The following is a 14,356-nucleotide window of genomic DNA, read 5'->3' as shown; positions in this document are numbered from 1 at the left end:
CAGGGTATCAAGTACAGACTCAGCACCGAGATGGGTGCTGGGCATGGGCAGCCTCAGAGACAGACACAGGGCAAGTCAAAGACCTGGAAGTGTTGTACCTACTGTCTTAACTGTAGGGTAGACAGGCGTGACTCCTTAAACCTGAGAGTGGGACATTCCGGTAACGCAGCCTAGAAACTGGGGACATCAAGGAGGGAAGAGGAGAGTATGATTTCCGGAGCTATGGAATGGTTATGGCCAGCTGTCAATCAACCAACCTGATCAACTCAATCAAGTCTAACTGGATCCCATCCAACCACTGAGCTACTGGAACCCATCCACATGGGTAGAGGGCAGGCATGGTGACAGGCACCGCTGGAACCTACAAACTCTTCCGTGACCTTTGAGAAGGTTGTGTCTGGTCCTAGATCTAGGGGTGGGGAAGGATGCACTTTTTTTTTTCTTTAAATGAACTTCAAAAAAAGATAAAAATCTTACAAAAATTGCTTTTCCAAAAACAAGGGGAGTTTCAGACCTGCAGGACTCTCCTTATGACCCCTGCAGGTGCTGGGAGCAGAAGTAGGGTCTGGTGGAGGCTGTGAAGGTCTTGCAAGATATTCCAGGGGGACCCCAGGCCTCCCCCTTCTTTGTGTGAGCTTGTCTGGTGACTGTCAGATCATGAAATTTATTTGTAAAGAGGTAATACAGGAATAAACACATTCTTGTTATAAATATTCCAAGGATCCAGAAAAAGTGAAACATCTTTCTGCACAGTTCTGCTCCTTCCCCTGAGCAGCTTTTGGAACAGTCTATACCTTTCTAGAATTTTTCTGTGTGCTAATAAGCAGACGTGTGCACTTAGATCAATATAGTTTAGCGTGCAGGTACTTTTAATACAAACGGGACCACATGGTACTCATTGTTCTGCAACTTGCTTTATTTCACCTACCAATAAGTCTTGGAAATTTTCCCCAAGGGACCCTCAAATCTTTCTTGGCTGGCTTAACTGTTGGTGAAGTTTGGGGAAATTAATACACATCTTTCTTCCTTAATTTAATCATCCTATTGATGAACAATTTAAATTGTTCCTAGATTTTTACTCATGCAAACTGTGCTGCAGAAAAGATCTTTTTGCCCGTGCTCCTCAGCCTGGGTGTGCATGCTTATGCATTTCTTTTTTTTTTTTTTAATATTTATTTTTTAGTTCTCGGCGGAGACAACCTTTGTTTGTATGTGGTACTGAGGATTGAACCCGGGCCGCGCGCATGCCAGGTGAGCACGCTACCGCTTGAGCCACATCCCCAGCCCCGCTTATGCATTTCTTGAGGGCTGATTCTAAGAAGTGGATTGCTAGGTTGAGGGAATGCATGTTTTTAGTTTCAATGGATCCTGTCAAATTTGCCCCCATCCCTTAGCTCAAGGCCTCTCCCAGTTTAAATTCCTCTCAACAACAATCTCATCTGCCCTTTCCAAAGAAGGGTGGCTTCTTTGCTGTTCTCTTCTGCTTGTCCTTCTGTCATCATCCCCCAGGCTCTCCTGATGCAGAATTTGGAGCAATCAGACCTATTGATTATGTCTGCCTTGTATACCTAATCAATCCACCGGTTCACAGTGTTAGGCTCTGTCCTAGTGGCTGCAGAATGCTTGCCTTCAAAGGGCATTCTCTCTGTGGATGGAGGAAGACCTGTGTTCCACTTGTGTCATCAGGTGCATTTATATTAATAGCCAGTTGGTCACTGCTTAAATGTTTTCAATGCCAAAAAAAAAAAAAAAAACCAAACATAAAAAAAGGGTGGGCTGGAGGGGGAGAGAGAGTGAATCTCAATAGGTGAGAGACCAGAGGTGCTGTGGGGATAGAGAGGTCTAACAGAGAAGCTCCAAGATTGCCTAACCCACAGGAAATGATCACCCAGGCTGTCCAGCTGATCTGTGGCAACATAAACAGATGCAGGGACTTACTTCTCTGGCCCTGATAGCTGGGACACAGTTATTTTCAAGCAGGAAGGAGAAGAGGAGAGGAAACAGGAAAGAGATGTCTTTTTCAGGTACCCTCTTCCTCTGCCCCTGCCAAGGTGGGTGTGACAGCCAGGAGGACTGTTCATATTCTTTCATTCATTAGGGTTGATATGGCTTAAAGGTTTGCTTGTGATTCTTTATCCTTCCCAGTGGACAAGAAAAAGATGAAGCCGTTTTTAGCCTACGTTCAGGAAGAGTTCTCCATGGATTTTCTTTTCCCTTATATATATATTATAAAAAAAAATAGAAACCAAGGCCACACTGTTGAGGGTTCAGATAGGGAAGTGCTCGTGATCAAAAGATAACACGATACTGGGCAGCAGGACCCAACCAAAGAATGTTCTGATTTACTAACTTGTCTCCTGGGTAAGATAAAGTAGGTGAATCAATAGACATTAGACCTCTTTTCTTCTGCTGGTCCAAGGAGGAAATAAGCCACTGAGAGATAAGCAACCAGCTTTTGATGTTGGAGCCGATGCGGAGGGTGTGGGAGTGTAGGCTCTGTCCCTGTGGACCCCAGGGAGGGTGGGCGTCACAAAGGTCGAGACTAGGGACCCTGGCCTGGGGCTGCCATGTCAGGCAGTGCCATTTCTAGCACATCTTCCCCCCCCACGTGTACAATAAAAGGATCTTTGACTCCTTTCTTTCATTTTTCGTTCCTAGTGTTAAAGATTGTTTAAATTCAGTTACATCCTACCTGAAGGTTAAGCGGAACTGACATGGACTGTAAATTATTGAAGTGAGTCCTCAGAGAACATTCTACAACATTCCATCCACCCATCTTTCCATCTTAGAATGGTAAGAATGAATATTTTCTCCTGAGAAGTGGACAGTGTACCAGGGGCCTATTACATAAACAGATAATAGCTCTTAATCCATTGATGGATTGGTGATTGATGGATTGGCTGCCTTCTCTGCTGGACTTGAAGCTCTGAGAAGAACCAGGCTAGTCTTGTGCATTGCTGAACCCCTAACACAGTACCTGGGACATGGTACAAGTTCAGCCAGTGGGTCAGCATGAAATGACCAAGGAATAGCCCAGGAAGAAGGCGCAAAGCTTGTGTATGGGCAGTGTGTGGATCAGGGGTGTGCTGGCTACATGGAGTTGGGATAGGATATGGCGGGAGGGGCTAGCTGAGCCAGGATGTGGAATTCAGACTTTATTCTATGAGTTGGGAAAGACATTGATGGGTATCCAGGAGGGTGTCAGGATCTAGCTCTCTCTCTCTCCTCCCCCCCCCTCTCCCTCCCTCTCATGCATTCACTTATTCATTGATTTCATCCAATACAATTTATAAGGCATCTTCTCTAGCAGCATAGAACAGGCTGAGCTATAAATAACAGAAATAAGAGTGTTAGTCTCAAAGAGTTCCCCGTCTTGTAGGGGAGGATAGATCAGTAAACAGATGAACATAATGTGTAGGTTTTGGGGTACAGAGCCCCACCGAATACTCCAGGGTGGCCGTGTGGAGGAAACACATTTGGGCTGATTCGTGCGGGAGGGACACTTCGGAGTTAGGTGGAGAAAGGGTGGGAGGGGTGCTGCTGGCAGAGGGGGAGGAGTGAGCTTTCGATGCTCAGAAGCAACACGTGGTGGGATGTCGCTGGTGTGCTGTGTGGGAGGTGGGAGGAGGGGTGGGGAGTGGAGTGAGAAGCTCCTGGAAAGGGAGGCGGGAGACCAGGAGGGTCTGAGGAGATTCCTGGGCTTCATCCTGGGGTTGATGAGGGAGGCAGGTTGCTCATGGTGGTTTAGAAAGATCTCGCTGTTGCAGAGAATGGAGTGGAGAGGGTCAGGATGGGCAGCGGGGAGACCAGGAGGGCAGCTGAGGATTCATGAAGGAATAAGTTGGAGTAGTGCTTGGGGGGCCGTGATAATAGTAGCTAGCATTTATTGGGCACTTACTGTATGACAAAAACTGTTCTCCAGGTGTTGGTTATGAACTCAGTCCTCTAGTGACCCTGTGAGGTAGTGCCATCATTTTACAGATGAGGAGAACAAGGCCAGAGGCCAGAGGTCCCAGTCAAGAAAATAGGGATTTGTCCTCAGGGTATTTACAGGATTGGGAAATCTAGAAGGAGCAGCAATATTGGGATACAGATGTGGAGCCAGAGAAAGAGGTGAGTTTGGTTGAGACTGTTGATTTGAGATGTCCATGGGACTCTGTGGGAAGAGGAAGTTCAACAGCACCTGGATCATTAAAGACATCTGAGGTCTGGGGGTGCCAACCTGTCAATCATGGGAAAGGGTAAGCTCTTTTAAGAAGGTGGTAGACGGGGGGGAGAACACACGTGGTGTCCTATAGTGCCCCATATATATATAGACAAACAAGGAAAGGATTGCTTATGGGGGGGACTAAGACAGAGAGGGCTGAGAGGTGAGAAGCAAGACAAGAGGGGGTCTCAGGGTGGGCGTGGTTAATAGTCCACATGCTGCCAAGACCCCAGGATGGATGAAGTCTGTGGAGCGACCTTGCCAACAAAGATTTCATGGGTGACCTTGGTGCAGAGAAATTTTCCAGGAGCGCTGGGAAGTGAAGGGAGGGGAGGAAATCCACCCAGAGCGAGTACAGAGATCTCTTTGGAGACTCTTGGGAAGGAAAGGAGGGGGAGAGGCTGCAAGGTAGTGGCAGGTGAGGTAAAGACTGCTTTTCTATCTTCCTAAGTCTGGAGTGTATCTTATGGGATTCATCCTTAGATTCTTCCAATAGAGCTGGGCACAGAGCTCATTTGAGGCCATCAGCAATTCTTTTAAGAATGTTTCCCATCCCTCCCTCATCCCCTATCATCAACTCCACCTTCAGAAAAACAAGATCATATTGTATAGGAAGAAAAAAAAATGGGTGAAAACCTGACTCTTGGCAAGACCATCTGGGGATCTAAAGATATTTCTACTTTACAGGCTGAATGGTAATAAGTGATTAAATAGCTATGCTAGTAGATGCTTAATTGGTTCTTATTTTCAGTCTATTTGTGGAAAACAATGTACCCTGTAGATGTGGAAGGAGTGGCCCCACAGCAGGCTGTCTTGCCTTCTGGAACATTCCCAGTATTTCAATGGGGTGGAACTGGCTACTGCCTATATTTACATGGCTCCGGCTTTGGCAGTTGAGAAGCCACTGAAAGCGTGTGTAATAAACCCTGTCTTCTCCTTTGGGAAGCAAACCGACACAACAACTGGGCAAACCTCCATGTCTAATGGGGACCGTGAATCGCAGATATTAAGGACCGTGGACTGGCTGTCAAATTGACAAACGAGGCTTCTCTTTTGAAAGGCACTTTAGGAAGTTGAATTGGAAGCTTGAGAGGAGCAGAGCTGTCCCAAGCAGGCTGCAGGCAGTCCACCCAACAGCTGGGCTTCTTCATCAGGGGCTGGGGTGGGAGATCTTGGGAGCCACAGTGCGAGGGCCTCCAACTGTTGGAAATGTGGCTGAGCTACCCTGAAGGCAGAGGCTCAGGTTTCTGCAGGCACCAACTGTGCCCAGACATCCTGCTAAAGACCCAAGCATGGCCGGTGGGACGTAAGCCGTTGTGTTCTCCTTCATTTATAACCTCCATCAGGCTGGTGAGCAGCCGCTGGGTGCAGGACTCTGGGTTTTCTTGGGGCATGTGGGATACACCCAAGTGAGCAACCCCCGTAAAGTCTGGCTGTGGATGGGGCACGCTTCTCATTCCAGATGGTTCCAAGCAGGCAGCGGAAGGGGTTCTTGGTGAGAATGAGATGCCTCTGGGCAGGAACGTCTAGTCCTGGGGTCCTTGTGGCATTTCTGAGAATATCAAATACAAATCCAGGGCCATCTTTTCTGGGGAATTTCCTGCAGAGTGAAACCAACCACCCTGGATTTTTCACAGGTATTCCCAGGCCTCCCAAGAAGGACAGGCAGGGTGACAAACATTTGATGAATAGCTGGGTAAACACGTGGAGCACAAGAACCACCGTGATGGCGAGGGGACGGGAGAGGATGAAGGACTTCTGATATCAAATCATGACTGGGAGTCCCACCAGGATCAGCAGTCACCTTCAATTGGGAACAAAGAGTGTGACTGTGATGTCACTGTGAAGACAGCTTGGCACGGTGGTCCTACCGCAGGAGAGCCCACTCATTTAGTTGTCCCCAAGCTTCAGAGTTCTGTCCCGATTCCCGGAGGTGTCCTTCCACTCTCGTCTGTATCAATGGCTTCCAGATCCGCATCTCCAACCCCGACCCCTTTCATGAGCTTTTGATTTGATTTGGGTCTCAAGTTTGTAGATAGGAATGGCATCACCATCCACCACAGCCTCGCTGAACAGCCTCAGGGAGAAGGAGAGCTCTCAGGGCAGATTTTTAAAATTTGTTCTTTTTAGACATACATGACAGTAGAGTGTATTTTGACACATTTTACATATAGGAAGTATAACTTATTCTAATTAGGATCCCATTCTTGTAGTTGTACATCAGGTGGAGTTTCACTGGTGGCGTATGAACAGAGGAAAGCCAAGTCCAATTCATTTTTCTTTGTCTAGTCCACTGAACTTCTATTTTCCCCACCCCTTATTGTGTGTTAGAATCTGCATATCAGAGAGAACATTTGGCCTTGGATTTTTTGGGGGAATGGCTTATTTCACTTAGCATAATATTCTCCAGTTCCATCCATTTACTGGCAAATGCCATAATTTTATTCTTCTTTAAGGCTGAGGAATATTCCATTGTGTCATATATATATATATATTCACAGTTTCTTTATCCATTCATCTGTGTATGGGTCCCTAGGTTGTTCCGTAGCTTAGCTCTTGTGAATTGAGCTGCTGTAAACACTGATGTGGTTGGGTCACTTAAGTTCTTTGGGTATAAACCAATGAGTGGGATAGCTGGGTCAAATGGTGGTTCCATTCCAAGTTTTCTAGGGAGTTTCCAGAGTGGTTGCACCAATTTGCAGTCCTACCAGCAATGTATGAGTGAACCTTTCCCCCCACATCTTTGCCAAAATGTTCAACTTCTCTAGCAATTACAGAGATGCAAATTAAAACTATACTGAGCTTCCATCTCACTCCAGACTGAATGGCAATTCTCAGGGCATATTTTAAGGGGAGTTTTGGTGAGGTTGGGGAGGCAGGGAGAGCACACGTGTGCAGCATGGGGCTCTCTTTTCATTATTGCACCAACACACACTTCTTGAGCTCATCTATGAGCAAGGCTCTGGGGATATAGAATCCAAAAGACACAATCCTCGTCCTCAGCAAGCTCCCAGTCTAGGGTGACAAAGGGGCTGATGGAGACCAAAGAATGGACTTCCAGGGATCCACAAGGGAAGTCAGCCTACAAGGAGGGAGAACAACAATGCCACCGCTCTCACTTGGTTCTGTGCACCCTCCAAGGCAGAACCAGGTCTTGCTTATCTTCTTTCTTCCAGAACATTTGATGCTCAATGGATACTGTTGAAGGGATAAAGGAACGTACCCAGCATTTCAGAGAACAATGAACTGCTCCGTGGAGCGTGGCAGAATGGGACAGGGAAGCCAGAGTCTTTGAGCAGCATCTGGAAATATGGATAGACCTGTGCCAAGTCAACGAGCCAAGGGAGGAATTGTGGGCAGAGGGACAGTGGGCGCCCACATCTAAGAGCCTGGAGCGTCTGGCAGATGGTTCTGCATCACTGGAACGAGGGATTCATGCAGGTCAAGCACAGGCAGATGACAGGGCTGGGGAGGTGAGCAGGACACCGGGAACCATTCTAAGGGATTTGGGTTTGTGCAAGTTATGGGAAGCTCTGGAATGTACAGGTTTTAAGTCCGGTAGAGATGTGACCATTATATGGGCTGAGGAAGGGACATGACCAAGGAGGGTGGCCACAGTCTATTTCTAGAGTTTGAGGGCTGCTACCCACTCATCTTCCTCTTCTCACTAGTAGGATCCCAAGTTCTACCTCTCAGAGCTGGGGAGAGGTTCACCTCCTGTTAACAGCATCCCACACCATCTGGCATGAAGGAGAGAGCCAGCAACTGGTAGAGCAGAGAGCAGGTGCCATTTCCAGGTGATCCTTATGTCCTTGAGTGGACACAGGTAGGGACTCCCAGGCTGTGAATGCTGGAGGCCTTTGGAGGTCATCTAATGGAGCTCTACATAGTAGGACTATGTTCATTCTACAGGTGGGAAAACCGAGGCCCAGGGAGGGGGTGACTTGTCCAAAGTCCCATGGCACAATCAGGATTATCATCTAGGACTCTGGGCTCCCAGGTAAGTTTGTTCTCTGTAGCCCTGGGTAGTCTCATTTCTTTGAGCTCAGGGTAGAAAAAGAAAATGTCCCCCAGCCAATTCCTCTCTGCATTAGCTCCCAGTGCATCGTCCCCGAGTTTGCCTGGATTACAACTGTGCAGTGTGGTGGACCAGAAAGAACATGGGCCTGGGAACCTGACAGACTTGGGCTCAGAGCCCAGCCCTGCTGCTTCCCCAGCTACGCGACCTTGAGCAAGTTACTTAACCGTGCAGTTTTGTCATCTGGAAAGTGGAGATAATGCCCACCTCATGGGGCTGTTGAGGGAGTTTAAATGAGATAGTGCCTGTCAAGGGTCTCTGCCGCCTGGTGCCTGGTAGGTAATGCACGCTCACTTCATAGTAGCTATTGCTATTCATCCATCCCCCCGGGGTTCTGTTTCTGATCCCAGTATCTTGCCCTGTGCCTGTGTCTGATGGTGGAGATTCTGGGCTTATGCAGGGGCAGTAGGGCTATCTAGGGGAGCATTTCTCAGGTTGTCCAGGAAGGCAGGGGCATGCCTTGGCTTAATTGGGTTCAAGGAAAATGCAGATTTAAAGAGCAATCTCTGGGCTGGCTTACAGCTCAAGAGCTTTTTTTTTTTTTTTTTTTAATTCATAAGCCTGTTTCTTTAAGGGCACCAACTCCTCTTGGGGGCTGTTACTCTGGAGTCAATTTACCTAACACAGTTCACACAAGCTCCCAGGCAAAGGCCTTCTTCTCCCCACTGTCTTGTCACCCGTAGCCTCTCTGAGCTGGAGCTGAGGTGGCAGAGCCTTGGATGGAGAGCTCTGGAGCTGCCATACTTCTCCAGGTGCCACAGATTCTAAGATGTACCATGATTGTAGGTACCAGCAAGAAAAAAAATAGAGGTCTGATTGTAAGATCTGATGGATTGTAAAACAAATCCTGATTTCTGAAGTGTCAAAATGTGTCTGAACAATCAATGAAATGCAATGTTGAGTACCAGGGCCAGCCGGGGAGATTCGCATGGGGCAGGATGAGGACATACAAATGGGCTTCCCATTATCTTCCCCTTTATTAAAGAAAACACTGATCTGTAGGCTCTGGGAGGGCAGAGATGGCCGGTTTTGTCTGCCACGCATCCCCTGACTTCTCTCATAGTAGGTGTTCACCAAATATTTGCAGAATGAATAAATAATACAAGGCCACATTATCAAAGACATGGAAAAATCAGGAAAGAAAATGAATCATTCATAATTCCCCCACGGTGGTGGGTATTTTGGCTTATTTCCTTCAAGTCTTATTGCCTATGAATATGCTCTTTTATATACGTGTAAACATAATGTATTATTAGATTTAGCTCTGGGATGTGTTTTTGTATTTCTCCATTAATATGAATGAAATGATGAAATGAGACGATGCGGAAATGCTTTGAAGACTGTAAAATGTTTAACAAATAACTTATTATTAGTTAGAATAATCATAGAAATACTCATATGAATGAGGTTGATTTGCTGAGAGTATACTTCAAAGCAAACAACGCATCGGCCCTCTGCAGCTGGGAATCTATTCTGCTTCTTCATCCTATTCACCATGGGGAGTCCCTCTGTTTCATAGTGGAGAGAGAAGCAGAGAGTTACAGCTTCTTAGAAATCATCCAACTTCCCACCCAGCCCAGAAACTTCTTCCATATCACACACGGAGGATTAGCAGGGGTTGGGGAAGGAATAGCTCATCTCTCAGGCCGATGAACAAGAGCAGCCTCCAAGTACTTCCTTCTCGACAACCTTCATAACCCTTCAAGTTTCCAACACAGCTGTTTCACTTACTCTGTTCGCCTTTAGCAAAGTAGACACCGGCCAGACAGCACCCCAGGTCAGCAATGTCCAGCACATTCCACAAGCCACCAAGTCAGGCTAGCCTCCGACAACTCAAAAATTGACTTTAGCCAGTCCAAGAATGCATATGCATGTTTACTGGTCTAACCTGGGCCTCTTTCTTGAAAGGATGTGGCTTGTTCACAGCACAAGAGAGCCCTGACCAAGTTCCCTCTTTGACCACGCTCCAGCCAGGCCTGTCTAGCCTTCTTCTCTACTGGCTCTCAACTTTGGCCTATGAAGACTGGAACAAGCACTTACATAATTTCTAGGGGCTCAAGGACACATCCTTAGGGTGACACTAGACCCCGCTTAAAGTGCCTGTTGGAGAAAACTCAAGGTTGTCAAAAGGTTGTATCATTTGCTCCAGCCAACACCTGAGGCCAGGGCCTCTGTCGCCCAGCCTCTGTGGGAGGGTGAGAGCCTAACTGACACTTGTTGAGCAGACCCACATGGGTTCCCCATGGACCACACCCCTTTCTGCTTTTTGTAAGTTTTTGTAAGTTTCTGTTCAAGCCTTTCTGGGCCCTCCCCGTCTCCCCTCATTCTCCCTTTAAGCACCCAGTCTCCTCTATAAAGATCCAAGACTCACCCTGCATCTTCTCCCCTATTGCAATGGGGCATGATGGAAGGGAATCTGCTTTTACCACTTCGACTAGTGTCTGGCTTTGTTTATCTTGGACAGGACCCAAGAGCCTACTGAGTCTCATAGCTCAGACTCCGAGCTCACCTCGGCTGCTTCCCATCTGCGCGCCTTCATTAGGTAACCTGTGTTCTTATTATCCCTGACTCTCAAATCCTTATCCTTAAGTTTGCCTCCTGCCGTCTGCTTTATGCCTTTCTTCTTCGTCCTCGAGGATACACTTTTCCCGGTTGTGCTACTGAGTTTCCACCTTGTCCACCTATAGATACCTCCATTTTAGCTGATGTTACCTGCCTCAGTCTTTGGGGCCCAACTCACCTCCCAGTACCCCTGCCCCTGCCTCAGAGCTGCCATCCCATCCCCAGGGGCCTAGGTGGAAGGCTGACCTTGGCCTTTATCAACTGCCCAGACATGTGTACAGACCACGGTGCAGGAGCCTCCACCACCCACAATTCCCCAGAGACTCAAAAAATATAGCTTGCTTACAGATTTGTAACCAGCCTTTAATGCAGAATATCGCTTCATAAAGTGGCTGAACAGCTGTGATCAGTAGCAGATGAAAGATGGCAGATGAGCCAGATTTTCAAAACAAGCTCCTGTGTTCTCTGGGCACATCTCTCCTCGTCACTCTTGTCACCCTCTCCCAGGCGCTCCCTATCTCCCAGCCCAGAGCCAGAACTTGCCACCCTGTGCTGAACTCATTGCTCAGAGCCTCTCCTAGTGAACCATCTTGGATGATCTGGCTGAGGCCTCTGGCACCGTCCCAGGCTGACTTTTATTCTAGGCAAACCAGAAGACAAATCTCCGGAGATAAAAAAGGAAACAGTGCCCAGGTATCTCCATCGTCCTGCTTTGAGACATCCACCCTATGGAGAGTTGGTGAAGGTGTCCCCTCTGAGATGTAAAACCCACTTCAGAGGTGAGGCGGTGCCAGCCCTCCTTCTGTGAACCGGTAGAGTCCAGGCAGCCATCCTGGGGCAGGTGGGGCCCTCCCCAGAGCTACATCAAAGGGCAGGCAGGAGCCCGGGTACTTAACTCGAATGGGGAGGGACACTGCCATTCCTTTTCTTTTTATAGGTCACTTTGAATTGCATTAGAAACACAGTGATGAGACTATCAAACCCTGGTTGGCAGTTTTCCCTTAATATCCATTGGCAAAAAGAGAAAAAATTACTTTTTTAATTTAACGCACTCAGAAAAGTCTACTGTGACAGAATGTTCAGGGGAAAAAAAAAAAAAAAAAAAAAAGAAATTCTCAACCAATTCAATGTAGCAGAAAACAAGCCAAGCTTTCCCTGAGACCCAGTTTCAGGAACCGACGGGTGGTGTGGGAGAACTGGAGATGGAGGTTAACCAGCGTATTCCTCCGATTTCAGGGTGACGCCCTTTACAGAGCCAGCTCTGTGCCACCTCCTGGGTGGCAATTTCATTTCTCCTCCTGGTGCCTCGGCAAGTGGCCGGAGGAGGCTGAGGACCACAGGTCTGGGGGAGCCCAGGGGACTTACCCTCTGCTCCTGTGTGGCCACAAAGGTCTGGAACCCTGGAGCCACCCCAAAGCCCAGCTCTTGGATGAAAGGCGGCTCGGACTGACTGTGGATCTGAACTTTCACTCCCGCTTCAAACGTCGTTTCCTCTGAAAGAACAAAGAGGGACAGAGCCGTGGGTCAGTGACAACAGCTGTTCACGGAGTCCTGGGGTTGAAAAGCTCCAGGGGATGCCGGAAGTGTCAGATGGAAGGTGGAATAGTGGTTCCCTGAGATGTTCACATCCTCATCACTGGAGACGGAATCTGTGACCCCACACGGCAAGAGGGACATGGCTGCTGGGACTCAGTTCAAGGTCTTGAGATGGAGAGACCGTCTTGGGTCTTGGATTATGCAGATGGCCCATTGCAATCATGGAGGTCCTTGAAAAAGGGAGGTTGGAGACTCAGAGTCAGAGAGAGAATGGAAAGACGCTGGGCTGCTGGCTTTGAGGACACAGGAAGAGCCACAAGCCAAGGGATGGAGGCAGCTTCCAGAAGCTGGAAAAGTCAGGGAAGTGGATCTCTTCCTAGAGCCCCCAAAGCAGCATAGCTCTGCCAATAACCTTGATTTTATTGAGCCTAGCGAAACCTGTTTTGGATGTCTGAATTCTCATATAACAAAGTTGTGTAGTTTGTACACACCACATTTGACGTACCCTGTTACAGTAACTATGGGAAACTAATGCAGGGCAGGTAGCCAAGTCTATGCTTCAGTTGCCAAATCTGTAGAATGGGATTACAAAGCCAGTAAAGGGTAGGTCTTTGACTAAATGCAACTCCCTCCCAGCCTCTTGGGTGAAGCTCTTTTATTTAATTTACTAACTTTTCTTTTGAAGTGTGAGCTGAGGGAGAGAGTATCAGGAAGAAACCATAGCAGGGGAAAAGAAAGTCCAGGGCTGGCCCCCTGGGTGCTGCAGGAGAGAGGCAACTAGAGCAGAAGCCCCTGCCCCTTCCTTTCCCCCTTGGGCAGGAGAAATGGCCCTTGGCAGTGGGAGGTGGCAGTGGGTGGTAGAGCCTGGCTCACCCACTATGTTCTGCTCACAATTGGTGGGGCATGTGCTTAGGGGATTACATCCGCCTTTATTGGACCCCCCCTCTCTGTCCTACCCTCTCTAAATAGCTGCAGAATGGGCTTCTGAAAATGCAAGCCCAACAGCTCTCTCTCTGACTTATCAGGAGCCCAGCTCCTTAACATACCCCTGGTCCAGTTTTGCTTTGGGTAGCACCCTGCTTTGGGGCACCCTGTGGCCATGCTCTCGGGGCTATCTGGATTAGTTGTCACTGGTCCCTATTGGGCACAGAAGCATGTGCACCTCCTTCTGTCTGGGACGTCTTTCTGCTCATCTGGTCATTGCGGTCACTGAGGAGTCAGTTCCCAGCCCTGCCCTCAGCAGCCCCTTTCTCTTGCTCTGCTGTAGATTCCATACCTATCCTCCAGAGCTGCTACCACTCCCTAGGACCATCCTTAGTCTCTGACTGTCCTCCTTCATCAGCTGCAGCATCCTGAGGCCAAGTGCTGGAATTCCCATTCAGATTTCAAAGGTCCTGCTCAGGACCAGGCACAGTGGCACTCAGGGGATGCCTGCTGAATGACTCTGAGAGATTTGGAATCAAACTTCAAATCATTATTAATGGGCAGGGTCAGTCTGGAGTCCAGATCAAGAAATGTTGTCAAAGGAAAGAATGGAGGAGAGGATGGGTAAATTCAGGAATGAGAGAAGATGGAACAGGGGGACATGGAGGGAGGGAGGATGTACTGGGGTTATGGTTTGGGCACACCAAACCTGGCACGGAAGAGAAAGGCTGGATGGGTAGGAACCATAGAAACCATGGGAGCTACCAATTGAGTCAGGCATGGGTAGACTGAAGCTGGGAGAGAGTCCAAGGTCGGGGGGGGGCATAGAGAGGAAAGTCCACTAGGCAGACAGGGCCAGGGGAAGGACAGGCAGGGCTTTCACAATTCAGACAAGGAGTCCAGCAGTGGCGGACACTGGGTATCGGGAAAAGAGACCCTGGGCCAGAATATGGCTTCATAGAGTGCAAGAGACTCCCAGGAGATCTGGGAATACATTCTCCTTCCCAGCAACAGAGCTAATTGTTCTGCAATTTGTTTCCCCTGACCAA

At 48.3% G+C, this 14,356-nt stretch overlaps 1 protein-coding gene across 2 annotated transcripts in view; it reads right to left on the bottom strand.

Moving 5' to 3' along the window:
• Asic2 (acid sensing ion channel subunit 2) overlaps positions 1-14,356 on the bottom strand; it is a 1,040,515-nt gene that overhangs the window by 50,180 nt on the left and 975,979 nt on the right. For both annotated transcript variants that reach the window (XM_076870238.1, XM_076870237.1), the window contains exon 3: positions 12,213-12,340. In XM_076870238.1, the coding sequence (XP_076726353.1) occupies positions 12,213-12,340 (128 nt within the window). The remainder of the gene's footprint in view (positions 1-12,212; positions 12,341-14,356) is intronic.

The sequence above is a fragment of the Callospermophilus lateralis genome, chromosome 11, assembly GCF_048772815.1.
Source record: "Callospermophilus lateralis isolate mCalLat2 chromosome 11, mCalLat2.hap1, whole genome shotgun sequence".
Taxonomy (NCBI): domain Eukaryota; kingdom Metazoa; phylum Chordata; class Mammalia; order Rodentia; family Sciuridae; genus Callospermophilus; species Callospermophilus lateralis.
Note: the sequence above shows the minus strand (reverse complement) of the source record. Positions and strands in the feature narration are given on the sequence as shown.